Here is a 24,030-nt window from a genome sequence, read left to right as displayed (position 1 = left end):
ATTTAATTTGATCAAATAATTTTAATATATGTCACCTCAATAATATATATATTCCCTCAATCTCATAAAAGATGTAATATCACTTTATTTTATAGTTTATCTCAGTAAATATGTCATATTTTCATTTTTTTTTAAATTTCCCTTTCACATTAATATAAAAACTATATTTCAACACACAAAACAAAACCTGCTAAAATTTTATATCATACACAAGTATGACATCTTTGTGGGACTGAGGGAGTATATTACTTACAATTTTTACACTATTAATTTGATCAAATTAATTAATCTTAATTTTTCACTTATTTAAAAACTTGAAATATTTTAAATTCTATTTAAAAAGTAGGATTAGAAAAACTATTTACTAATCTCGTACTATATCAAAAGAACAAAGATTCTATTTATACTTCCTCCGCTCTATAATAATAGAGTCATTTTGCTATTTTGGTACGTTCCATAGTAGTGGAATCATTTTCCTTTTTAGTAAAAGCCGAACACATTTCTTCTCACTTACTTTACTCTCTCTTAATCTCTGTACCTTTTTCATTTTCTACTTTATTCTTCCTTTACCTAACTCACTTAATACAATTTTTTTTAAATCCCATGCCGAAAAAAATACCCCCACTATTATGGAACGGAGGGAGTACTAAAAAGTCAAAACTCTACGCGGTTGGATTCTCGTGACAGAATTATGCATTAGCCAACAAAGTTATGTTTATACAATTATATTTGTTCTTATATAAATAGCTATCATATATATATAAACACAAACAATGCTAGTAATTAACAATTGAAATATCCCCATTATTTCACATGGTTGTAAAGTGTCAATACTCACATGCATGCACACTCAAACAAGTATGAAAAATAAAAACAAATCACCCTCACAACATACACAAACAAATCCAAAAATAAAAGAAAAAAAATTACATAAACCATCACACAAATCTATTGAAAGGCCTCCTCCCAACCGCCGCCGGCATCGACACCGTCGAATCCACGCTCAAATCCCCCCTAAAATGCGAAGAAATCTGCTTCTCCGGCGCCCTTTGCGCGGCCGCGCCACCGTCTTTAGCCGATCCCCTGTTCCACTTGAACGAGCCGATGTTCGCGGTCAACGAGAACGAGAACCGCCTCTTTGACTCGTTGGCCGGGGTTTCCACAACCCTCTCCTTCGGAGTACTGCTCGCCCTCGCCTTGGCCTTGGCCGAGGCGGTTGGCGTCATGTAGTTTGGACCGTAGGTCGCCGGTGGTGGAGTTTTCATCGGTGTTTGAAAGAAGGGTTTAGTCCGAGCAGGGTTTGTGGACCTGGTTGATAGTGGAGTGACGACCTCATGACTGTCTGGTGGGAAATTCCCGCGCTTGCTCCTAACCCTAGGCCTTGTCCTGTGCTCTGAGACTGGCCTAGGGGGAGTCACCGCGACATCTTTAGTCGCGGCTGGCGCTGGCGGGAGCTGGCGATCTAGCCAGTTCCACCACCAGGGGAGCCCGTTCGACCGGATGTCTGGGGCTCCTCCCTGGGACAACCTTGGGTGAGCCTTCCATGACTGGCAACGGGAAAATGGCAACAAATTGTGAATTGAGGTAGTTAGTATTGGTAACTATGTTAGATCAAGTTTGTTAACACTTACATGTATGGATTAACAATTGTGTATAATTTTTTTATTTTTCCAATTTTTTTACGTATTTTTTATCGGCCCATAAAGTTAAAAACATCGATCAGTCTTAAACGAACGAGGGGGTTTTACTTAATTTTTACCTGGTGAGAATATGCATAGGCCATGGCCCTCTCCCTTTTCATCACTGCTTCAAATTTCTTCCTCAGCCTTTCTTCTATTTCCTCTTTTGTTAGCATGCTATCATCCCAGTCGTCACTATCACCGCCTTCGTGCTAAAAATACGGTACATTTTATCTCAGCCCGAAATAAAAAGATGCACATTTTCAAGAAACACTAGACATAAAATGATGCAAAAGCTCACCAATTGGCTCATGGCCCATCTGCTCAAGTTGTTACTCTCCATTTCCTTGTTGTCATGCTGGATTGCCTGGTTTTCGAGCATCTGCACGCGCCTCGACTGGATTTGTGTCTGGATTCTTACAAGAAGCTGCATCTGTTTCATGGCATTCATCGTCTGTCGCTGCGCATTCGTGCTCCTCACCACTCCTTGAAGCCTCACTAGGCCTCTCAGTGCTCGGAAATTACGCCTTGCCTACAATTTATTATGGCATTGAGAAACTGTTACAGACCAAACACGAGAACTCATCTCAAAATACGAGAAATAACCAATTTCTTACCAAGTAACCTCTAAATGCAGCTTGGATCATAGTTGCGGACCGGTGTTGGTTCCTCAGACTCAACTCCGGCCTCTGCACGTACCTAACTTCCCACCGGCTCTGGCTCGCCTCAGGAGGAGTCAGAGCCGGGGGGAGAAGGGCGGTCGGGGGAGTAAACCTGGAAGAGGAAACTCTTTGGGAGGCGACATTAGGGGAGGCAGTCGTTGGAGAGGCCGGCCTCCAGAGTGAGGCCTGTGGGAGCCTCGTCTCGGCTGAGGATGCCGGAGGAGGCCTCACGAGCATATGATCCGCCTCCCCTAGTATCTTCTCGATGCTGCTCGGCTCTCTGAATCGAGGAAGGAAAGATTTCGTTTCACCGTGCTGTAGAATCCCTTTACCGGCCTTCTTCTCCTTGCTGCTTCTCTTGTCTGATCCCTGCAAATGGTAAAAACAGAATCTTGATGATTGATGGTGTTCTAATTCAATCAAAATATAAGCTTTTTTTAGTGATTTTCAGTGATTTCTAAATATTCAAACTAGAAAACAATGTTCGAATAAAAACACTAACAAAAATCACACATTCAACTCAATAGTCCAATCTTGAAATGCTAAGAAACAGAATAACAGAGTAATTATACAATGCTTCCTAAATATTCAAACAAGAATGGTGTACTAAAACTAAAGAAATCACACATAATTCAAATGTAACACTTCTTACATAGGACGAAGGCTTGTCCTTTGATTCGTGCACGAAAACTCGCTTGATTGTCGAAAACCAACTCCCCTTCTTTCCCATGTTTTCAGCATTACTGTTTCACCCTAAACATAGAAACAGATCACATTCATTTCCACATTCATCAATACAATTTTGCTCAATTTTGAGCATCCAAATAGAGGATCGGTGTGAACAAAAGACAGGATTTTGTTCACACGAACCCCGTGTCTGGCTCGAGCCTCTCGTTGTCAGAGTACTCTGCTTGAATGAATGCAAAAAACAGGACAAAAAGGCCAAGAAATCCATAACCAATTGTAGTTAAAAGGAGTACAATTTTGAGGAATCCCAACACCATACTATTGAGAGAGAGAGAGAGAGGAATAGATCCAAAAAATTTTAACAAAATTGATTCATGAAAGCATTACAAAATCAAGAAATCAAAACTCCACTAATAGTAAAAAAAAAATTGAATCTTGATAAATATAGTAAAAATCAAAGTGAAAAAAAGGGACATACATTTTCATGATTTTGTAGACAGAAAAAGGCCTAATCCCAAGAGATCATGTGTTGTAAACTGCATGGAAATTGCAATCTCATTAAAAAGGGTAAATTTTTTTACCTTAAAAACTAATTCTCCAACCTTGAGAAGCCTTCTCCTCTTATCATACACTTGTAAGAATGTGAGCACCTTTCTCTCTCTAGCTCCCTAGACATCCTCTTTCTTAGTGTAGAAAAACAGCATTCTCCTTTCCTATTCTCTCAGAATCTTCTTTGCAACTTTCTACACCTCAGAATGTGTGTATCTGTGTGTTGTTGATTGTTGAATATGATGAGCTTTGGGGTTAGATTCTTGCTTGTTTATTTTTCTTTTCTCTCTCTCTTATGATGATTCATGATGATGATGAAAGGTGTAAAATATGCTTATTTTTTACTTTCTGCTTGCAAGAAAACTGACCAACATGTGGTAATCTTCAAGAATAAAAAAACTACTATACACTTTTTATATTAGTATCTCTAAATAGAAAAAAGTGTATATCATGAAAGGAAATTGGAAAAATTGAATATTCATTTTGGAATGTTCTTCCTTTGAGAAGGATGGGTTTAAAGCTTATGTACTAGTAGTACTAAATAAATACATTTTGATGAATATTAAACACAATTTTGAGCAAACAATTTATCATGTAGTACAAAGAGTTAGTATGGGAAAAATATAACATTAGTTTGCAATTAATGTCTTAAAATTTGGGAATGCTTATTTTAAAATTATCATTTTTTATATGAGCATTTTTTGTGAATACTATTCTTGTTTAGTTCATGGCTATTTTGCTTTTTTATACATTTAGTTTGCAATTAATGTCTTAAATTTTGTTATTAACATCATTATTTCTATAATTTACATAAAAATTAAATTTTAATTTATTATTTTATTTAAACGAGAGTGATACTCGTGGTTGTTTTTACATATGATATTTACCGTAATTTTATGTATATATAAATATATGTTGGGAGGGAAGGGAGTAGAGTAGGCAAGAGGTTGGCCACCTTTGTACTCAATGGCTTTGTTGGTCACCTTCAACTCAACTAACTTTTCTTTAATATCAAGACTATTTGTAAAGCAATATTACCCATCCTACCATCCACTAATTAAATCTCTCTCATTATAAAATGTATAGAGCATCAAAGATCTGATTGTAAATTAAACATCTTTTGACAAAAGCAAAAAGGAGTTCATTTCTTTATTAATAAGCTTTGAATAGTAATTGGGTCATGGAGAGAAAAGTTAGTAGGATAAGAAAGTATAGATTAATTTAATTTCTTTTGAGGCAAACAAAGCTTTAGTTTGGGTGGGGAAATTGAGGAAATATAAAGTTTTATTTTTCACTGTTTAAATTGAGTACCAAAATACTTTTCAAATTTTATTTTCTTAACTTTTTTAGCACATTCCTAATTATTGTGTCTGTAAAAATTGAACTGCAGATTGATAATGTACGCAGACTTATATTTTGTGAATTTTCACTAACTAATATCCAGAAATAAAAAACACTACTCAATAAAAAGATGTTTGTCTATTAAAATATTTAGAGAACTATTTTCATTAAAATTATAAAATGAAACTTTGAATAATATCGTATATATTGGATTATATAAATAGTACTATTGTTTGTGATGTAATATGTGGAGTATAAAATATGGGGACACTCTTAACAACCATTCAAATATGGAGGTTACGAATTGACAAGTCTTATCATTAATACCTAATTGAAATAATTAGCGGTTAGACTGAATCATTTGGGTTGAGAGATGGGCTTTTTTTTTCTTAATAATTTATCATTTATATCATTGCCGAATCCTGATCTATTGTCCAAAAAAAAGGTTTTTTTTTTTTTTAAAAAAAAAAAAAAAAAAAAAAAAAAGCGGGCAGAGCCCGATTACAAACTAGCGAACGTAAGAAACACCTAATCTCTATCATGCATCAACCAAATGCTAAGACCCAAAGGAGGGGACTCTAAAACATGGACACCTTTATGAAAGTTGTATGCGTGACAACGAATTAAGTTGTCCTTCATCGTCAAAAAGATTGTATGTTGAGAAAGATTATATTTATATAAAAATATAGGACTATAACAATTGCATAAAAGTAATTTTATTTGTATTTAAATCTTGTAAATATAGGTCTTATAAATCACAAAACTTTTCCATTTTACAGGTGTTTACTAGCTTCATTAGGAATGTGCTTTAGTCACGTTTTTTTTGCTTAGAAACCTATGATTATATTAATAATTTTATTGGTATTTATATCTTCACGTTTTTTATAACATTATTTCTTTGAATTACCTATATATACATTAAGATTATATTTATAATCTTTAAGAAAATGAAGTGTCATAGGTCACAAAAATTGTCAATTTCATTTAATTCATGTCTAAGTAGGTGGTCCACTTATTAAGCAGAGTTTCCCATACAAGTCAGCATGCCATAGATTTCATAGAGTTGGCTCTTTCATTGTTACCCTTTTATCATAAGTCACCAAAATCATTCACGTTTTCTCTTTCTTTGAGTATTATATTTTGCTATTTGTTTTCCTTAAATAGCCCAGACACAAAATACATATGTACATTTTTTTCAAAATGATCGAAATTTTAATTTCCAAAAATTCAAATTCAATTGGCACAAAAGGATGGTATTTACCGCATGTATACTCATGATTGCTTCATTTTTTCTGCAAAAAAACTTTTTAATGATTTTTTTTCTTGATAAATAATGTCATACTTTCAGTATGGAAATTGGAAAGTACGAAGAAAGTTCCAAAAATAATTGGGCTGAAGTATTGACTGGTTGCTTTAAATTGTAACTTGAGTTACCAGTATATATATTTATATTATATTCGACAACAATTAAAAGTAATTAAGGCAATCAAATTCATGTAGACAATGCTGAAAATAATGTAGTATCAAAATGACACTGATGGTTTATTTAATGATAACTATCATTCTTAAATATTCTAACAAAAAAAATATATTATCAAGCTGATATTGATAGTTTAATCATATATATAACCTACCACTATTAAATATAACGATGTGCAATATATGTTTATTTTTCTGACTTAGGTTGGCGTATAAGCTAAAGTCTAATAATATAAATTTATATAGTGTGGTCACTTTTATATCTGTTAATGTTGTTACTCACCTAATTCTCTTTGTACAATTTATTTCTATACAAAAATGATATCATATTCTAAATCTTTGACGTGAAACTAATGAAATAAAATTCAAGTGATCATACATTTTCACTCTTTTTACGTTTCACTTCATCGATACACGTCATGCATTTATTTCAGTTATGCTGACACTGGATACAACACATGAATAAGTCAACAGTCAACAACATAAAAACGTGAATTCCTATATAACAATAAAACACGACACGTGATACTACAACAGAACACCTTGCCTCGTAAAACGAGAAAAAATTAAACCTAACACTCCTCATCCTCCTCCTCCTCAGCCAGAGCCATTCTACTCAAAGGACTAGGCCCAATCTTCTTCCTCCTCAAACAACTCCTCCTCCTAATAATCTCCATCTCATTTCTCTTCCTAACCTTCATCATGGCCTCCTCCTCCTCCACAACGAACCTCCTCATCAAAACGTCGTCGTTTAGGGACTTCCCGCGGAAGATCTTCCTCCCCTCGACGCTCATTCTCGCGCTACGGGTCATCTCGGGAGGGGAGGCGCCCGGAGGCTTCGATCGCGGGTAGCTATAGCTCCTTCGAGGGGGGACGTCGACTTGGAAAACCTCGGTGTAGGAGGAGATCGGGGCGCATAGGCAAACTCGGGTGAAGGAGGTTGCCACCCTTAGGGATTTGCATTTTCTGAGCCTCTTTGTGGCGTTTGTTGAGGCTGTGGTGATGTCGTTGGTTTTGGAGATTGATTTCCATAAAAAATCGTGGTCTTTTGTGGGATTTTTGGGGGGTTTTGGGAAGGGTTTCCATAATGTTGCCATCTCTATTGCTCTTTGGTACCAAGGCTTCCTACAATGTGACAAATATATTATCATGATTAGAATTATGTAATTTATTGATTATTGATACTAGTTGTGAATAGAAATTTGCATATGGTGGTGTAAGATGTGACATGAAATGCAATAAAATTAAATGTATATATAGTTTATATAAGGATTATGTTTTATTGAGTATGTATATAGTACTATTAATTTCAATATTTTGGACATGGGGCAAGATTTTTTTGGTAGCTAGAGATTTGAAATTAATGTTCCATCGTTTTTGAAGGCCCATTTCGAGGCCCATTATTATTTTCAAAGGCCCATAAATTTTATGCTCTAATTTCAGCTAGCCTCCATTTCTTTCTTTTGTGGTAGTGTATTAAATTTGAATAGCATCATAATCAAAATCAATTAAAATAAAAACTTTCTGTGAACTAAATTAATATAATTCGAGCTCATATATATAAAAAAATAGACTTTAACCGTATGACTTAATTTTTTCTGCACTGCATATATTTATATTACTCAATCACTTGCATAACATTTTAGTACAAATGATGAAAAAGTCACATCTAATCAAATAACAAGTTCAGAATTCAAGTGATCATCAATATAATAAAAAGTTGGTAAATAAAGGAAATTCAAAATCAAGATTTTTTCCTCTAATTTTAAAACTTAAGTAGATGGAATACTCAGTTCTATATAGCTTTCCATGGGAATCAATTTCATTTACAGGAGTAATATGTAAGCACAAATTATACCACTAGCTAATTAAACCCTTTAACCAAGATTAGCTCCACAACATGCTCAAGTAGTAGCACTCATCAATTTTCACTATTCACTAGCAAGTGTGTGTAGAGAGAGAGAGAGGAGAGAGAATAGTACCTAATTGTGTGAGAGTTCTTGGGATCTTGCATGAACAAAGGAGATGGTAGTGAGTGTGAGAGAGACTTGAGATGGTCATTTGTTGTAGAAAGAGAGAGAGAAAGATAAGGGGAGATAGAAAAGGAGAGAGATAATAAGAATGGAGAGTGAATTGATCAAAAGCTTTATGACTGAGAGATTGGTTGGCAAGGGACTATCTTTTATGTTTTTTATAACCTTACTTTACTAGCCAGTTGCTTTGCTTTTGCTTTGCCAGAATATGTTTCCAACTGATTGAATCAACAAACAACACAATCATATTCAAATTTCAAACCTAAAGTAATACCTATGCTTTTCCACTCTAATTACTAACCACCATCTAAATTAGTACTCCTCCTGTCCCCATTAAATGTCCCATATTTGACCGGTGCGAATGTTAAGAAATTGTTTGACTTTGTAAAGAAAAGTGGATAGAAAAAGTTAGTGGAATATGAGTCCTACTTCTATATATTGATTTTATAATAAAATGTGAAGGGAATTGAGTTAATGGAATGTAGAGTCCATTATTAAAAATGGTAAAAGTGAATGAAATATTTATTGGGGACCGTCCAAATATGGAAATATGAGACATTTAATACGGACTAGAGGGAGTATATCATTTCATTGTTTTATTTACTTTACTAAATCAATTTAACTTTTTTTCTCAATAAAAGTATTAATTGATGATCGAGGTCAATCCTCCTAGTCCATTTACATAGTTAAATGTGTAATTCAACACAAAAAAAGAATCATATTATAGATACTTATATTTTCTTTTCAATAAAGAGACTGTAACCATACTTATATAATTAGGGTGACATATTGTTTTACTAAGTTATGCTACTCGTATAAATTGAGTAAACCATCGAGTTATATTAATTAATTTACATTTTCTTGTAGGATAAATAGTACTACTCATATTAGTATTTATACAGAGTGACGACAAAATGGGTTTCAACTTTAGAAGAAGATCCACGTGATGGACTTCTTCAAAACTCAAAATAATGAAAATAAAAAGTATTAGCATAGTTGCAATGATTATAAACATCTTATAATGTCATGATTATGAACATTGGAGCACTTAAATACATGTGTGTCATAAAAGGCTGCTACAAAATGATCGAAACGAGTTGGAAAGAATAAAAATATTCATATTTAATTTGTATTTTACTTGGGATCTGCCTGCCTTCCTTGCTATTTTTAATTATAAATCCAATTAACCAAGTTAAATTGTTCTTTGTATTTCATGCCTCATTAGTTAATGCAATTAAATTGAGTAGTAGGAGTTTATTTAAGCGTGTATAACTCTTATAAGAAGTGGTTGTTTCCCTTAGTTTTTATCTACATTTCACCAACTCAAAATGCGTTTCACCATCGAGTAATTACTTGACATATTTAATAGCCTAATAAATAATAAAATCGAGGTGGAATTAGATCATATGTATTGGTTATTGTAGGTTGTGAGTTAGTGAAAACCTGGGAAATAGTTATATTTTTATTTTTGTTTTATTTAATACCCATTTTTAAACCCTTAAACATGAATTTTGGAGGGGTTTGAGTATTTTTATCAGGTTGGAAGAACTCTCTATTGAATTTACCCAAATTTAAATCTTAGATATACTATTGGGCCAATATGTTTTCATTTTTAATTAAATATAGTAATTGGCGGAGCTAGGAATTTGTAAAGAGGGGAGCAAATTTACATATGGAGGAATGTCATGAATTTGAGGAGGGGCATTAATAGAAGATTAAAAGAAATAAATTTTAAAATAATAAAAATACATGGATTGGAAAATTTGAAGTAGGGCAAATGACCCTCCAAAGCCTCACATAGAACCACCCATGAATATAGTCCACAGACAGCGATCCGTTTTGAAACCATGATAGAACCATAGGATTTTGTCCTATAATTAATTGACGAAATGACCTATAAACTTATACCGTGGTTTCAGTTCTCTCTTTAGTATAAAATATTGTTATATTTTTATTTTGTTTCATTTTCCACCAATTCAAACGCTCTTAATAAGATACGTGTGTGAGATGCATAATAAACTTGAAAATTTTAATTATGATGCAAGAAAACTTAATGCAAATAACGACGTTTCTATTTAAGCAAGACATATCATCTCTAAACAATCTAATGTCTCAACCATTATGTATATCAACCAATTAAACCACAATAATTGAAACAAACAAATCGAAATAAGTGCCCAAATTGGAGAGACATGGCTATATATATATTCAACTCGATCGGTTAATTTCTGTATTATATATTGAATTTATTGCTAATGGAAGGCATAATGATTGTAGTTTGTTAGTGGTGTACAATAAATGATCCCAAAAACAGTTACATAAAACCTAAAATGGTATGATTATTACATGCCAAACTTCCTGTTTTGAAGGGTTACCGTCACTTATATTTTCCAAAATAATAAAGTTTTTGGGTAAAAAAAGCATGTGTACTCAACATAAACAAATTAAATAAATAAGTAGTAATAGTATTAAATATGGACTATTGATTAAAAGTGCGTGATGCTCACAATGATGCTAACTTTATTTTTTTTGTGTTTAATTCGAAGACATTTTAGGTGAAATTAAAGTGGAGTGACTTATTGAAATTACACATTCGTGGAGACCATAAAAATCGCCTAAAGAGTGTATTTAACATAAAAATGTAAGTATAGATGTGTGAGAACTAGGCCGGAAAATTTAGTTTGCGGGTTTCGTGTATACCGATCCCGACCCAATAACCCGACGGTTTTCGGGTTTTGGGTACCCGAAACCCAAAATTATGGGTTCGGGTACGGGTACGGGTTTGGGTAGTTAATGTTAGGATTTTTCGGGTTTAGGATACCCGAAACCGGTATTAGGGTACCTGACTAATACCCGATTAAACCAGATTAATTATGTTTTTGTGATAAATATTTTTATTTAGTATAGGGCCTATGACCCGTAGGGTAAGAGTAAATTTATTTAATCACATGTAGATTTATGCCAAAAATTTCTTTATTTTAAAATTAAGTAGTGTCTATTTGTCATAATCTAGAGAAAGCTAAAGCATTAGAATTGAAGTTTAGACTTTTAATAATAGTCAATAAATAATATTATTGTGTTATTTTAATCATTTCTATTCTTATCACAATATAATTTATAGTATAAAAAATAAATTTGAAATACTAATTTCGGGTTTATGGGTGCCCGATTAGTTAGGTTCGGGTACCCGCACCAGGTATTAGGGTACCCAAATTCACATACGAGTCAGGCATTGGGTATGATATTTTTGAAATTTTGGATTCGGGTACCCAAATTTTCGGGTGAATTTACAGGACTAGTGAGAACACACTTTTATTAACTAGTAAATATTCTAATATGATCTAATAATTTTTATTGTACACTATTAAATGCAGTATATATAATTATTCAAATAAATATATTTCACATATGGTAAGCCTAGAAATATTAGAAAGGAAATATTTTTTTGAGAATAAAATCAATGCCAAAGATATACCATACTAAAGTTTAAGATTTGAGAAATGCCTTTTCAAATTTTGAATTGAAGGAAAGGAGTTTAGCATCTAAACTTTTCATCTAAATGGGCCTACATAGATAATTGGGCCTTCTCGAATCTAGTCATTAGCCCATCACATATTTAATTGACTACTTTCATTCAATCTTATATTTATACTACTATAATTGACTGATTTTCAAAAGTTTTAATTTTAATTATAACTGATCAATTCTCAATATATATTAATAAATTATTAATAAATTTTATACTTTCAGAATAACTAATAAATTATAAATATGAATTACTAGGCTCTAGTTAAACACTATAGGTGGACTACTAAAAATCATAATTAAAAAATGAGTAATCTCATAATTACCTACTATAATAATTAAGGCTCTAGTTACGTGACAAACTCAAAGATAAGATCGATGGAAAATTGTTATTAGGACCACTAATTTAAATTTTATTGATTGACTTTGAATTCCTTCTTATTAGTAAGGTAGCCAACTTTTTTTTTATTTTTTCGTAAGAGAATAATATTCTTTCTCTCCAATCAACATTGAATTTTCATATTGCCGTTTGAGTACTGGAAATTGATCCTTTCCACCATCCACTTAATTTCTTGTAATATGATATTTAATCGGTCAAAACTTAGCAAAATCGAAAAAATAATGATCATACATTTGTAGTCTTCGATATCATGGGAAAATTTACAATGATTTCATAGAAACGAACGACTAAAAGATCCCTTTTTCCATATTCATCCAACACTACCAATTTATTTCTCATCTTATTATACAATTCACCTTTTTTAACCCAATATTGATACTTTTTTACATAACACGAACATGTACAAAATTAATGAGTTAGTGTCAAAACTTATGTGCACGTTCCTTATCGGATCGATCCGATTAATCATGATATTTTTGGATTAAGTCACTTCCTTTTTTCAAATTTCAACTTATTCGAACACAAACAAAGTTTTTGAAGTACATTTTATCTCTATATTCGAGTTAGAACTTTTCAATTATCTACTTATTTAACAATATATATTAAATTAACTCACTAAATATTCATTCATTAATATGTATATTAAAAAAATGATTCTAAAACACGATATAACAAACAAAACATTACTAGCAAATTTATTGACTCGTTCAATCCACAATTATCAATTCATAGATATGTTATTGTACCGCGCCTTCACTCCCCTCTCATGCCATTACCACCATTACTACGTCATCGGGCCATATCTTTGTAACACCACGCCTAAACCGCTTCATGTAGTCGTCAAATTCGTGTCATAACCATGTTGATATCGTGGCAGCACGAATAAAAACGTGTCATGTGCAAGTCATGCCCAATTTTAAATGTAACAAGTACTATGTTTCACATTCAGATTCCTATTCTAGATTGACCTTATCAGATTAGGTCATCATCATCTTCACACGATAACAACACAATCCACATTAATTCGTCACTCTCACATGAATCGTTAGTCCATTCACAATTTTCTTTTCAGTCTATCGGCCAATATTTTATTTTATTAATCAATTTTTTCACCCTACTGTTTATTACCACTATGTTTTTTTTTAAAGAAAAAACTTGAATAGAGACCATTCATGGCTGCCGATTTAGAAACTAATTAATCATCCAAATTCCAAAATTTTACCCAATAGTTTAGCAGTTTCTCCGTTGCCTCGTTTTCTCCCTCAATTCGTTGACTGTTTCTCTCTGACTATACGTACACAACCTCCGTCTCTATATATCATGCACGCAAATCACACGCACTGAGCGTGCCACTGCGTGTTTCGATTCCCGCATCGGAATCCTTCGATTCTGCTGCTTTTTTTCCCTCACGCCGTTGAAATAGGGGGCGAATTCATGGGGGCGACGATGGTGGTGGAGACGGCGATGGAGTTTCTGCTGCCGTCGTGGTGGGAGGTGCAGGTCACGGTGGCGGCGGCGGCGTTTGTTGTGGTGGCGTATTGGTTCTTCTCCGCCGGCGCTGACGGCGGCGATGATCGGGGATTCGTGGAAGGCTCCGGAGGCGGCGCGGATATGATTGAGGATAGGGAAAAGGTCATTACTGCGTTTATTGTGCCGAATTGGATTTGTTTTTCAGTGTGATTTTCGGTTTATTTGGGGATTGGTTGACGAATTTGTGGAATTGCGATTGATTGATTTTTGGTGTGATTTAATGGAGCGGAAATGGTTGTTTGATTATTGAACTGGTGAATTTGTGGAAATTATGCTCATTTTAGATGCAATTTTGTGTGGTTTCCTTGTTTCTAACTGTGATTAATTGACCGAATTGCGTGTATTGCATTGCGTTGATTGGATGTTGTTGTACGCTTCTGCTTTTGAACTCGGTTGATCATTTTCAGAAGCTGTTGCTGTAAGTTACTTATGATTGGAATGGAATTTGGTGCTTTGTTATAGCCATTCCTGGACTTATGTTACTCATTTCTGATAGTTGGATATGTCAGTTGACTAATGCGAGTCACTTTCGTGATGAAGAGTTCTTGTGATCTTCATTGGTTAACTTGTTGATTTGAATGAATTCAGGGATGGCAGTGTTGAAAATTTGGACTCATCATTTTTATAGTAGAAATTGACACTATACTTGTTTCTTACACTTTTTAGTGTCGTAGCGTAGATTTAAGATCATTGAAAGTAATTCGGAAGAAACGTTGTTTGTATAGTTGGAAATTGGACCCTGGCTAGTAAGTGATGTTCCTGTTTTTGGGTATTGAATGGAAGTTTTGACACTTTGGAGTTCTCATAGATGTGATTGTTGTTTGCTTGGTTACTTGGACCTTCGTGTATTCTTTTTGCTATATTCTTTTATTTCGTATATTATGTATTCTTGAAGTATTTTCCCAGTCGCTTGACATGCAGTTCTTCACTTCTTTTATAGATGCTGTTTAAAGGGGATTCTCAAGCTAACTCAGCATACTTGATTAAGGTACCTTTTATTGTAGTCTCAGTGGTGTCTGTTTTAGTTGCTAGTATTATGTAAGCAGTTCTTCATTCTTCTGGACTGAACTGTAAATACACCAATCATGTTCTTGAACTTTGTTACCATATTATAGGACGCCATTCTTTTCAGGTAGAGCTGTTAGCAGCCAAGAATCTGATTGGGGCAAATTTAAATGGCACATCAGATCCCTATGCAATTATTACTTGTGGGTCGGAAAAGCGCTTCAGGTGATTTCATAGTTGATCTTAATTTGCACCTTTAGCATCCTGTTTATTGGACAGGACAAATTTTGGTATCCTGTTCCCACGTCTTTATTTATTTATGGAGAAATGTGATATTCTGTAGAGATCAGCAATGATCAGGGTTTTTATAGTTTATGAGAAATGTCTAAGATAAGTATTTATAAGATTTCAGTTCGTGTTCTTTTCAGCTCTATGGTTCCTGGCTCAAGAAATCCCATGTGGGGGGAGGAGTTCAATTTTTCTGTTGATGAGCTTCCTGTTGAGGTATTTGTTTCCTGTAGCAACTTGGATTGTAGAAGTCCAGCTTTTTATCAGAAATCATAGTGCGCTAACAAATGTTACTTATGCTACTCTTGTCTTCTTTGGTTTGTCAAACATTTGTTATCTTATGAACCTTGAAACATAAAATAAGTACTCCTTGTTTTGTATTGTCACAACATGTAACATTGGCTGTTTCTTTTCTTTTTGGTTACTCTTGGTGGTACTAATTCTTTTATATAATCCATTGGCAGATAAATGTGACGATTTATGATTGGGATATAATTTGGAAAAGTGCAGTTCTTGGAAAGGTAATAATCCGAGTTGAACAGGAAGGTCAAACTGGTGCTGTATGGTATACATTGGACAGTCCATCTGGGCAGGTAATAAGTTGCTATGGATATTCTTTCGGGTGGTTTAGCCTTTAAGACATCTTTCTTTGCAAGTTTAGTGGGGTTTTTTTATCTGCTGCTGATATTGAAAAGGTTTTTTGTTTGCTTCTCAGGTCTGCCTACATATCAAAACCCTCAAACTCCAGATGAATTCTTCCAGGTATGGTTTTTTGCACAATACCCTCTCCTTTCTAGTTTTGGCACATTGTCTCATTCTGCTGAGTATATGCAGCATTGTTGTTAATGTGAAGGTTGTGCTCTCTTTGTGATTGTCTTCATGAAGCTAGATTTGCTTCCTCTAGATTCGAGTTTACAATATTTTTGAAGATTGCAGATGCAAATTTCCTTTATTTTCTATTGAAAACATGTTTTGAATTCTGTCATAATCTTGACTTGATGTTGAATTTAGCTAACACCTTATTGTCCTGCATATCCATATCACTAATTTTCTTACCAAGGCTCTTTATTTTCTTCTCATTAATGATCTGAAAACTTGCATTGCTTGCTTATTGCTTGCTTCTGAAGGTTTTAACTTTAAATGTCACACTCACACTTTTGGAAACCCTAATCCTCCTGCCCTACAAAGTTATCTGTTAATTATTTCCTTAATTAAGGTACCTGAAATTGTTTGATTTACTCCGTGGCAGGGTTTTGAATGGCTATGCTGGTACTAATCCTCGAAGAAGGCCTTTGGATAAGCAAGGGCCTACAGTTGTTCATCAAAAACCTGGACCACTGCAAACAATTTTTAATCTTCTCCCTGATGAGGTATTGTTCCTGCATATGACAGCCATGATTAGATCTAAGATATTCTTATTGATGCCTTCTCTCCTTTTGTTTTGAGCGTTTAAGAGCTTGAATATTTTTGGACAAGTAGAGAAAATTTTAGTGGCTGAAATCAGTTATGCTATTTGTCAGATTGTGGAACATAGCTATTCTTGTGCACTTGAGAGATCATTCTTATATCATGGTCGGATGTATGTATCAGCATGGCACATCTGCTTCCATTCAAATGTTTTCTCCAAACAAATGAAGGTTAATTTCTCTTGTTTAGATGCATAGAATTTTGTCTGTAAAACAGTTTGTTTGTGAGGCAGGGCATCTCCTTGGAAATGTGCCTGTGGGTGTACTTTTAACTCTGGTCACAGAAAAGTTTTATGTTAATCTATCTTCATGCCTTGTTGCTTGATGATTGTTTTTGTGTTTTCTTAGGTAATGGTACCTTTCGGAGACATAGATGAGGTACAATGCCCTTTATCTTCCTTACTGACTTATCTTCATTTTCTTTTCTCTCTCTAATGATGGTTCTCTTCTAGCCCCATAGAATTGAGTTTAATTTTAGTCCCATAAAATCTAAAATGCAACAAACTGAAGTCCGTAGTATGACTGAATGGATCCATTTGGTTTGTTTTCCATCTCAGATAAAGAGGAGCCAGCATGCATTTATAAATCCAGCTATTACAATAATTCTTCGGATGGGTGCTGGGGGGCATGGTGTCCCTCCTTTAGGAAATCCTGATGGTTAGTGTTATTCTTCCTATCTGATCATCTAAGTACCTAGTATCTTTTACCACGTCTAGTGTTTGAGAAGATCAAAGACCATTTCCCTTTTATCTCCATAATAAAACTTATAATCTTCCCATACATGCCATACTCGTATGGAAAGAAATTAATGTCTCTCCTGAAGCTCATATCTGCATGTGATCCACTCTTCTTTCAGGTAGAGTTAGATACAAATTTGCATCTTTCTGGAACAGAAATCATGCATTGAGAGGATTACAGCGTGCAGTAAAGAACTATCATGACATGCTAGAAGCTGAGAAGAAGGTTCAATCTCAAGCTCTGCTACATTTCCGTGTATATTGCAGATGTTGGAGAAGTAAAAGTTGTTGTATTAGAACTTTTGCTCAGAAAAGTGTTAATGTGTCAACAATCAGCCTCTTATCTCAACAGTCTTTCTTGATATATCCGAAAGCCCTTATGCATCAGAACTGTATTGCTTGACAACAGAACATGATAGCCATTTGGCTTCGATAGTTACAGAAATATATAATACCCACCTGTCACCCATTGTGCTTATGAAATATGCTTTTCAAATCCAGAGTCCTGACCTAGGAACTGAAAAAGAATCCTCTTCGCTCCGAAGCCAAGCATCTGGTGTTTATGCAAACAGATTTTGTAACTCTATTTGGTCTTTGTGTACACAGGAAAAGGAACAGTCTGCATTGCGTGCACATAGCAGCTCTATCAAAGGCAGCAATAGGCAATCTAAGATTTCCGAGCAGAGTGTGGCGAAGACTGAAAAGTCACAGCCATTCATCAAGGAGGAAGTGCTTTCCGAAATTTACAATGTAGTTTTTTAACACTTCGGTTCTCTTTTTTATCTTTCAAATCTCTACATGTTTTACAGGATGCACATTTATTCTGTATCCTCACTTCTCTGTATCAAATTGCAGGATGTGTTCCCCTGCACCGCAGAAAATTTTTTCAAGCTTTTGTTAGATGATGATTCAACCTATACAAATGAGTATCGTACTATCCGAAAGGATTCTAACCTTGTTGTAAGTAACTCATACCCTAGGCTTTGCTTATTCTCATTGGCCCACATAGCACTTTTTATGAATGAATCTCTACCACAAATCGTGCAATAGTATTGCATTAAAAATAAATCTCCCGATTTCAGTACTGTTTCCGTTCATTCCGAAATGTTACTTCTGGGTATTATTGTCTTGAGCTACCTGTTATGCTTCGTTCAGATGGGTCAGTGGCATTCTGCTGACGAATATGACGGTCAAGTCAGAGAAATTACGTTTAGATCTGTGTGCAATAGTCCGATGTGTCCACCAGATACAGCAATGACGGAATGGCAACATGCTGTTTTATCTGCAGACAAGAAAATACTGGTGCAGACTCATATCTCAAAATGACATAGTGATTGAGTAATTTGTTGGCATTAATATCGTTATATTTTGTATTCAGGTGTTTGAGACCGTTCAACAGGCGCATGACGTACCATTTGGGTCATACTTTGAGGTAAGCTCTATCAGTTGCTGGTTTTGCATTTCAAGAAAGAGATAAACGAAGAAATATTGTGATGATGCCAAAAGTTACCCCTTACTCTTTTCTGTTCTTATTCTGATTGCCCGTCTTTTGCTTCAGATTCACTGTAGATGGACGTTAGAGTCTAATTCCGAGTCTTCATGCACCATTAATATTAGAGTTGGTAAGTGCCCACTTTGTGTTGATTCATTCTGGCCTAGATTTGAAATATGGACTCTGTTGCGTTCTTTTAATCTCGAACTATTTAGATCGCCTAAGTTAATTTACGCAACTCATGTAATGTTATAACACGTGATGCCTTTCTAGGTGCTCATTTCAAGAAATGGTGTGTGATGCAATCCAAGATCAAATCAGGCGCTATTAACGAGGTATGGTTTTGATCATCCGTCGTTTACTCTGGTATCCGTTGAGTTTTAAGTCATAGTTAGATCACTTCTGAAGTGCTTCATATCTGTGCAGTACAAGAAAGAGGTGGATATGATGCTGGATGTAGCGCGTTCATATATTCAGTCGAAGACTTCGTCTAGCAAGACGGAAACTACACCATCAACTCCGGCTGTTGTTCAAGAAAGTAGATAAAATTGTGGTACAAATAGAGTAGTGAAAGGAGAATTGTAATCAATAGGTTAAAATTTGTTTGTATAGGAGTAATATTTATAATGAGAAAAATATTTAAGCTTATAACCACTTATAATTTATATTTATCTTTTTTTTGCTAAAGAATTTGTATCATCTTTTCTTTTTGCTTATGGTACCCTCTTTTAATCATATGGTAATCAAGATTTGGTTCCATAAATGTCTGAACTTGGCAATGTTAGGGAAGTGCAGATGGTTCGAGTAGGGACGTTTAGACGGTTATCGAACACAACATAACACGAACGGGGCGAAATTGAAGACAAACTAAAATTTGAACTCAAAAGAAAACAATATCTAGAGAGATTTAAGCAATCCATTATATCTCACAAAACTTGCTACTAATCAATCAGATCAACTCTTTTCCCACAAAGATAAGATGATAGGATGCTAATATATTATAAACTGAAAAACAAGTACAAAATAATCAAAAAGGTTGAGAAAGGAGTTTGAAAGAATTGAGTATGGAATTATACATTCATAGGAATGATACCTTGAAAATAAAATCATTAGTGACAACTACAATATTTCGATCACTTTTTTTTCTCTAACTTGCTAAATTTTCATTAAAATACACATATTCCCTATTAAAACTATTGGTAGTAGAGTAGTGGATGTTGAAGTATTATTTAGTGATTAACCATAATTTCAGTCAAAACTAGTGGCTCACTTGATTAATTAAAAGAATATGGTGGGTGAGTATAATATTATAATAGGTAGAGTGTTTGAATAGCCATCCACAAGTTAAGAATTACAAGCATTCATCTTCGAAGGAAAAAAATTTGAAACTTCTTCTGTCAAAAACCATGGATGGAGGTGCTGCCATCGAAATTCTTATCCAAAACCTGATCAACGTTTTAAGGGAAGAGTACTCTCTACTTCAAGGTCTCGATGAAGACGCGCAAAAGCTGCAGAGGACTTTGATCATGATCATGGCCTACTTGAGTGATGCACAGAAGAAATTCATCATTCAAGACTCTGTCAAGATCTGGCTGAGGGAGCTCGAAGCTCTGGCTTTCGATGCTGATAATGTCTTGGACGAACTCAGCTATCATCTTCTCAGCAAAAAAGTGAAGAAGATGAAGACACCTACAGCCAAGGATAAGGTACTATCATGCTTCTCTTCCTTTAGTCGCATTTCACGTCGGCATAATATGGCTTATACAATCAAACAAATCAACGCGGAATTTGAGTCTATGAACAAAAGAGCAACAGATCTTGGCCTTCAAAGCATGATTGTGAATGCACCTGATGTTGTTGCTGTTGTTTCCTTTGAGACTGATTCATTGAGTCTTGATCCGATCTTTATTGGAAGAGATGATGATGTGCCTAAACTAGTTGACATGCTCATCCCGATCCACCAAGATCGGATCTTTTCCATGGTTGCTCTTGTTGGAATGGGGGGTATGGGGAAGACTACGTTGGCTAGGAAAGTCTTTAATCATGAAAGGGTGAAGGCTCGATTTGGATCACTTATTTGGGTTCATGTTTCTCAAACTTTTGATCCAATCACTCTTTTCAACAAAATCTATTCAACGTTGACTTCAAATACTGGTCATAGAGTTGAGATCAAGGAAGTTATCTTGAAAAGGCTTCAAGAAGTTCTCAAGTCTAAAACTTATCTTCTTGTTCTTGATGATGTATGGAATGAAGATGTTCCAAAGTGGGAAGATTTTATAAATTCCATTTCAGGAGTTACTGCTACCAAAGGAAATGGCATTATCATCAGTACCCGGAGTCAAAAGGTTGCTTCAATTGTGAACTCACTTGAATATGCTTTGAGTGGCTTATCAGACGATGATTGTTGGTCCATAATCAAAGCGAAAGCTTTTGATGGTAATGGAGAAGTTCCATCAAGAGTTGTGACTATTGGAAGAAAGATTGCAGAAAGATGTCGGGGTTTGCCCTTAGCTGCCAATATAGTCGGAGGTGTGCTTCGCTACAAGTCAGAAGAAGAGTGGCACTTTATCGCTGAAAATTGGCTTTCAGATGGCGAAGGAGGTGAAAATATTTCAAAAATATTGAAATTCAGCTATGATCATTTGTCTTCATCATCACTCAAGAAGTGCTTCGCGTATTGTTCGATTTTCCCCAAAGGTTACATTGGTATGAAGCAAGAGCTGATCGAACTATGGATGGCAGAAGGGTTTCTTCAGCAAAGCGAAATCAATGATATGGAATCTGTGGGCAACATGTTTTATAATGTGCTTCTACAGATGTCTTTATTGCAAGTTGCAACCAAAGATGATTATGGATATGTGGAACGTTTTGTCATGCACGATCTTGTGCATGATCTTGCATCTTCTGTTTTATCTAGTAATGCGAATAGCAGCACCATAGTTCGATACATGTTTCTGGAAAAAGAGTCAATTCCTATTCCAAAAGAAGTGGCCAAGCATGTGCGTACATTATTCTTAAGAGGCGGAACATCTGGTACCGTGTTCTCGGACTTCAAATGTTTGCATAATCTAACACTTACGAGTGGTGATTATAAAGAGCTTCCCAATTCAATTAGAGAGTTGATACATTTGAGAAATCTTAATATTTCATATACAGGAAAGTTGCCGGATTGGATTGGTGAATTCCATCACTTGCAAACTTTAAGAACAGAATCGTGGAAACTCCCGAATACGTTAAAGTACTTGATTAACTTGAGGCATCTTTATATCAGGCAGGATGCAGAGTTGCCTGCGGAGATTGGGAGATTAACTAGTCTCCAAAGACTACCTTACTTCACAGTGGGCGAAGAGAAGGGCTATCGAATTGAAGAACTCGGAAGTTTGAAGAATCTCAAAGGAAGACTAGGGATTCAGCATCTTGAAAGGGTGCGTGACAAAGAAGAGGCTCTGGAAGCAAATATATTTCAGAAGCCAAACTTGTTTGAGTTGGTGTTTGAATGGAGCGATGGCAGAGAAGATGAAAGAAATGATGAAAGTGTTTTGGAAGGCCTCCAACCTCATGCAAATCTGAAGAAGTTCAAGATTTATGGATTCAAAGGCCAAAAATTTCCAACATGGACTGAGAAGATGGCTGTGTGCGATGGGCTTCAAGGCTCTTGGGTACCACTTGACAATGTGATTGAGATAAGACTCTATAGATGCTCAGAGATTGAGGAAATCCCCGCGATGGAGCACTTGGATAATCTTGAATCTCTTACTTTGTGGGAATTGAAGAAGGTGAGGCTCATAAATTCCTCATTTGGTAAAAATTTAAAGTCCCTCGGAATAGAAAAGCTTGAGGCATTGGAATGTCTAAGTGAAGATCTATTCCATAACAATCACAATCTCTCAAAATTCAGGATCAAGAAGTGCTCTGTGTTGAGAGAATTACCAGATGGATTAAACACACTCGAATCTCTGGAGGAGTTGATCATCGTTGATTGTCCAAAGCTGAAGTCGATTGGTAATCCAAGTGTCGTGGCAGGACAATTCCAAGGAGCCCTCAGTTGGGTGCGTATCATAGGATGCGAAGAGCTGGTGGAATTTCCGCGTCAGATGCTGGAGACGTGGGCGCCAACAATCGTGACTCTAGACTTGGAGGGACTAAGGAGCCTTGAGAATCTACCAGTGCTGATTGACTGCCTCGCCAAATCATCTCGTCTGAAAAGATTGAGAATCGTTGGCGTCCCTAATTTTAAGGCTACCGGTAGCGTTGAGAGGTGGGGTTTAGGCAGCTTGGAGAAGTTAAACATAGATGTGAGTGTGGAGTGGTCAAGGGAGAATAGTGGTCCCATTCAACATGCTGTGGATGGGATCTTGCAAGGTTGTTGCAACTCACTTTATGAGTTAATACTAAGAGGGGTGGAAGATTGGGAGTGGCTGCCTCAATCAATTCAACATCTTACTGTTATTCAAAGGTTGGAGTTGAAGAGTGTAGGGTTGGAAGAATTGCCACAATGGTTTGAGAGCCTCTCTTCTTTGTTCGAGTTATGTCTACTTGGTTGCAACAAGTTGAGACACCTGCCCTCTGTGAATGCGTTGAGGCGCCTCACTTGGTTAAATCAGGTAGTGATTAAAGATTGCGCTGAGCTAAGTATTGATCCGGAGTGGCGCGACCATCCTAATCTCACCATCTACGTTGATGACCTCTACATTTGAATGTTGTTGTTGTTGTTGATGTAAGAATCATGTTTTTCAGACAATAAATCTACATTGCATGCTGTCATAGATTAGGCATAGCAAAAGGCCCTTGTTCATAATGTTAGTAGTAGATTTTGTTCAGTTGGATTATCCTACTTTCATGTCTAGCAAATAATTATATGCACGAGCAATATTGAACAATTTCATTACAAAACGAAGAGAATCCAACACAAGATCTCTTATAGTGTGCCCAAACCCATAAGCATGTACACTAGCATTTAATTACTCTTATAAAGAGCTTTAAATTCGTGATACATTTTAATTTTATCTTCTTTGTTTTTAAATAATAAATAGTAACATATAATATATAAAATATAATAAATTTTTAAAAAACACTTACATTAATTAAAAAAACATCTACATTACTTAAAGAGAGCAAAGAAGATTGACCAGATTTTGAAGCTATAATTATTTATCA

General features: G+C 35.1%; 4 protein-coding genes across 6 annotated transcripts; 2 read left to right on the top strand and 2 right to left on the bottom strand.

Moving 5' to 3' along the window:
- Positions 1-783: 783 nt before the first annotated feature.
- Positions 784-3,942, bottom strand: LOC125204597 (protein IQ-DOMAIN 13-like). 2 transcript variants are annotated; one of them, XM_048103306.2, is made up of 6 exons: positions 3,507-3,942; positions 2,994-3,094; positions 2,297-2,710; positions 1,981-2,211; positions 1,760-1,891; positions 784-1,547 (listed from the first exon to the last, which is right to left on the bottom strand). In XM_048103306.2, the coding sequence occupies exons 2-6, from the start codon at positions 3,069-3,071 to the stop codon at positions 939-941; spliced, it is 1,464 nt and encodes a 487-aa protein (XP_047959263.2). In that variant the 5' UTR covers positions 3,072-3,094; positions 3,507-3,942; the 3' UTR covers positions 784-938. The 2 variants fall into 2 exon arrangements, with proteins under 2 accessions (XP_047959263.2, XP_047959255.2); XM_048103298.2 differs by having other exon boundaries at positions 3,610-3,941.
- Positions 3,943-6,748: 2,806 nt separating this feature from the next.
- LOC125202180 (Serine/Threonine-kinase) lies at positions 6,749-8,551 on the bottom strand. The gene is made up of 2 exons (XM_048100541.2): positions 8,380-8,551; positions 6,749-7,522 (listed from the first exon to the last, which is right to left on the bottom strand). Exons 1-2 carry the CDS (start codon positions 8,409-8,411, stop codon positions 6,970-6,972), a joined length of 585 nt encoding a protein of 194 aa, XP_047956498.2. The 5' UTR covers positions 8,412-8,551; the 3' UTR covers positions 6,749-6,969.
- A 4,977-nt stretch (positions 8,552-13,528) lies between these two features.
- On the top strand, positions 13,529-19,524 carry LOC125201552 (BAG-associated GRAM protein 1). 2 transcript variants are annotated; one of them, XM_048099719.2, is made up of 18 exons: positions 13,529-13,987; positions 14,826-14,873; positions 15,018-15,115; positions 15,319-15,394; positions 15,643-15,771; positions 15,894-15,940; positions 16,428-16,548; positions 16,699-16,815; positions 16,993-17,022; positions 17,202-17,301; positions 17,501-17,607; positions 17,988-18,131; positions 18,237-18,341; positions 18,537-18,683; positions 18,760-18,813; positions 18,940-19,003; positions 19,147-19,208; positions 19,300-19,524. In XM_048099719.2, the coding sequence occupies exons 1-18, from the start codon at positions 13,790-13,792 to the stop codon at positions 19,417-19,419; spliced, it is 1,767 nt and encodes a 588-aa protein (XP_047955676.2). In that variant the 5' UTR covers positions 13,529-13,789; the 3' UTR covers positions 19,420-19,524. The 2 variants fall into 2 exon arrangements, with proteins under 2 accessions (XP_047955676.2, XP_047955684.2); XM_048099727.2 differs by having other exon boundaries at positions 13,897-13,987; positions 15,303-15,394.
- A 678-nt stretch (positions 19,525-20,202) lies between these two features.
- On the top strand, positions 20,203-23,671 carry LOC125208284 (disease resistance protein RGA2-like). The gene has a single exon (XM_089063927.1). It carries the CDS (start codon positions 20,280-20,282, stop codon positions 23,568-23,570), a length of 3,291 nt encoding a protein of 1,096 aa, XP_088920053.1. The 5' UTR covers positions 20,203-20,279; the 3' UTR covers positions 23,571-23,671.
- Positions 23,672-24,030: the final 359 nt, after the last annotated feature.

This window comes from Salvia hispanica, chromosome 2 (assembly GCF_029641045.1).
Source record: "Salvia hispanica isolate PSC_SH4W2 chromosome 2, Shi_PSC_v1, whole genome shotgun sequence".
NCBI classification, from domain to species: domain Eukaryota; kingdom Viridiplantae; phylum Streptophyta; class Magnoliopsida; order Lamiales; family Lamiaceae; genus Salvia; species Salvia hispanica.
The sequence above is the reverse complement of the archived record's forward strand: the minus strand, read 5'-3'. Positions and strand labels throughout refer to the sequence as shown.

Excerpts from the sequence above, each read along its gene's own strand:
- LOC125204597 (XM_048103306.2), bottom strand. The coding sequence starts at position 3,071 with ATGGGAAAGAAGGGGAGTTGGTTTTCGACAATCAAGCGAGTTTTCGTG. Across the intron at positions 2,711-2,993 it reads AGGACAAGCCTTCGTCCTAT|GGATCAGACAAGAGAAGCAG; the intron begins GTAAGAAGTGTT and ends TACCATTTGCAG. Across the intron at positions 1,892-1,980 it reads GATGGGCCATGAGCCAATTG|CACGAAGGCGGTGATAGTGA; the intron begins GTGAGCTTTTGC and ends CCGTATTTTTAG.
- LOC125201552 (XM_048099719.2), top strand. The coding sequence starts at position 13,790 with ATGGGGGCGACGATGGTGGTGGAGACGGCGATGGAGTTTCTGCTGCCG. Across the intron at positions 18,132-18,236 it reads TGCTTTCCGAAATTTACAAT|GATGTGTTCCCCTGCACCGC; the intron begins GTAGTTTTTTAA and ends ATCAAATTGCAG. Across the intron at positions 18,814-18,939 it reads CATTTGGGTCATACTTTGAG|ATTCACTGTAGATGGACGTT; the intron begins GTAAGCTCTATC and ends CTTTTGCTTCAG.
- LOC125208284 (XM_089063927.1), top strand. The coding sequence starts at position 20,280 with ATGGATGGAGGTGCTGCCATCGAAATTCTTATCCAAAACCTGATCAAC.
- LOC125202180 (XM_048100541.2), bottom strand. The coding sequence starts at position 8,411 with ATGCAAGATCCCAAGAACTCTCACACAATTAG. Across the intron at positions 7,523-8,379 it reads AAGAACTCTCACACAATTAG|GAAGCCTTGGTACCAAAGAG; the intron begins GTACTATTCTCT and ends GTCACATTGTAG.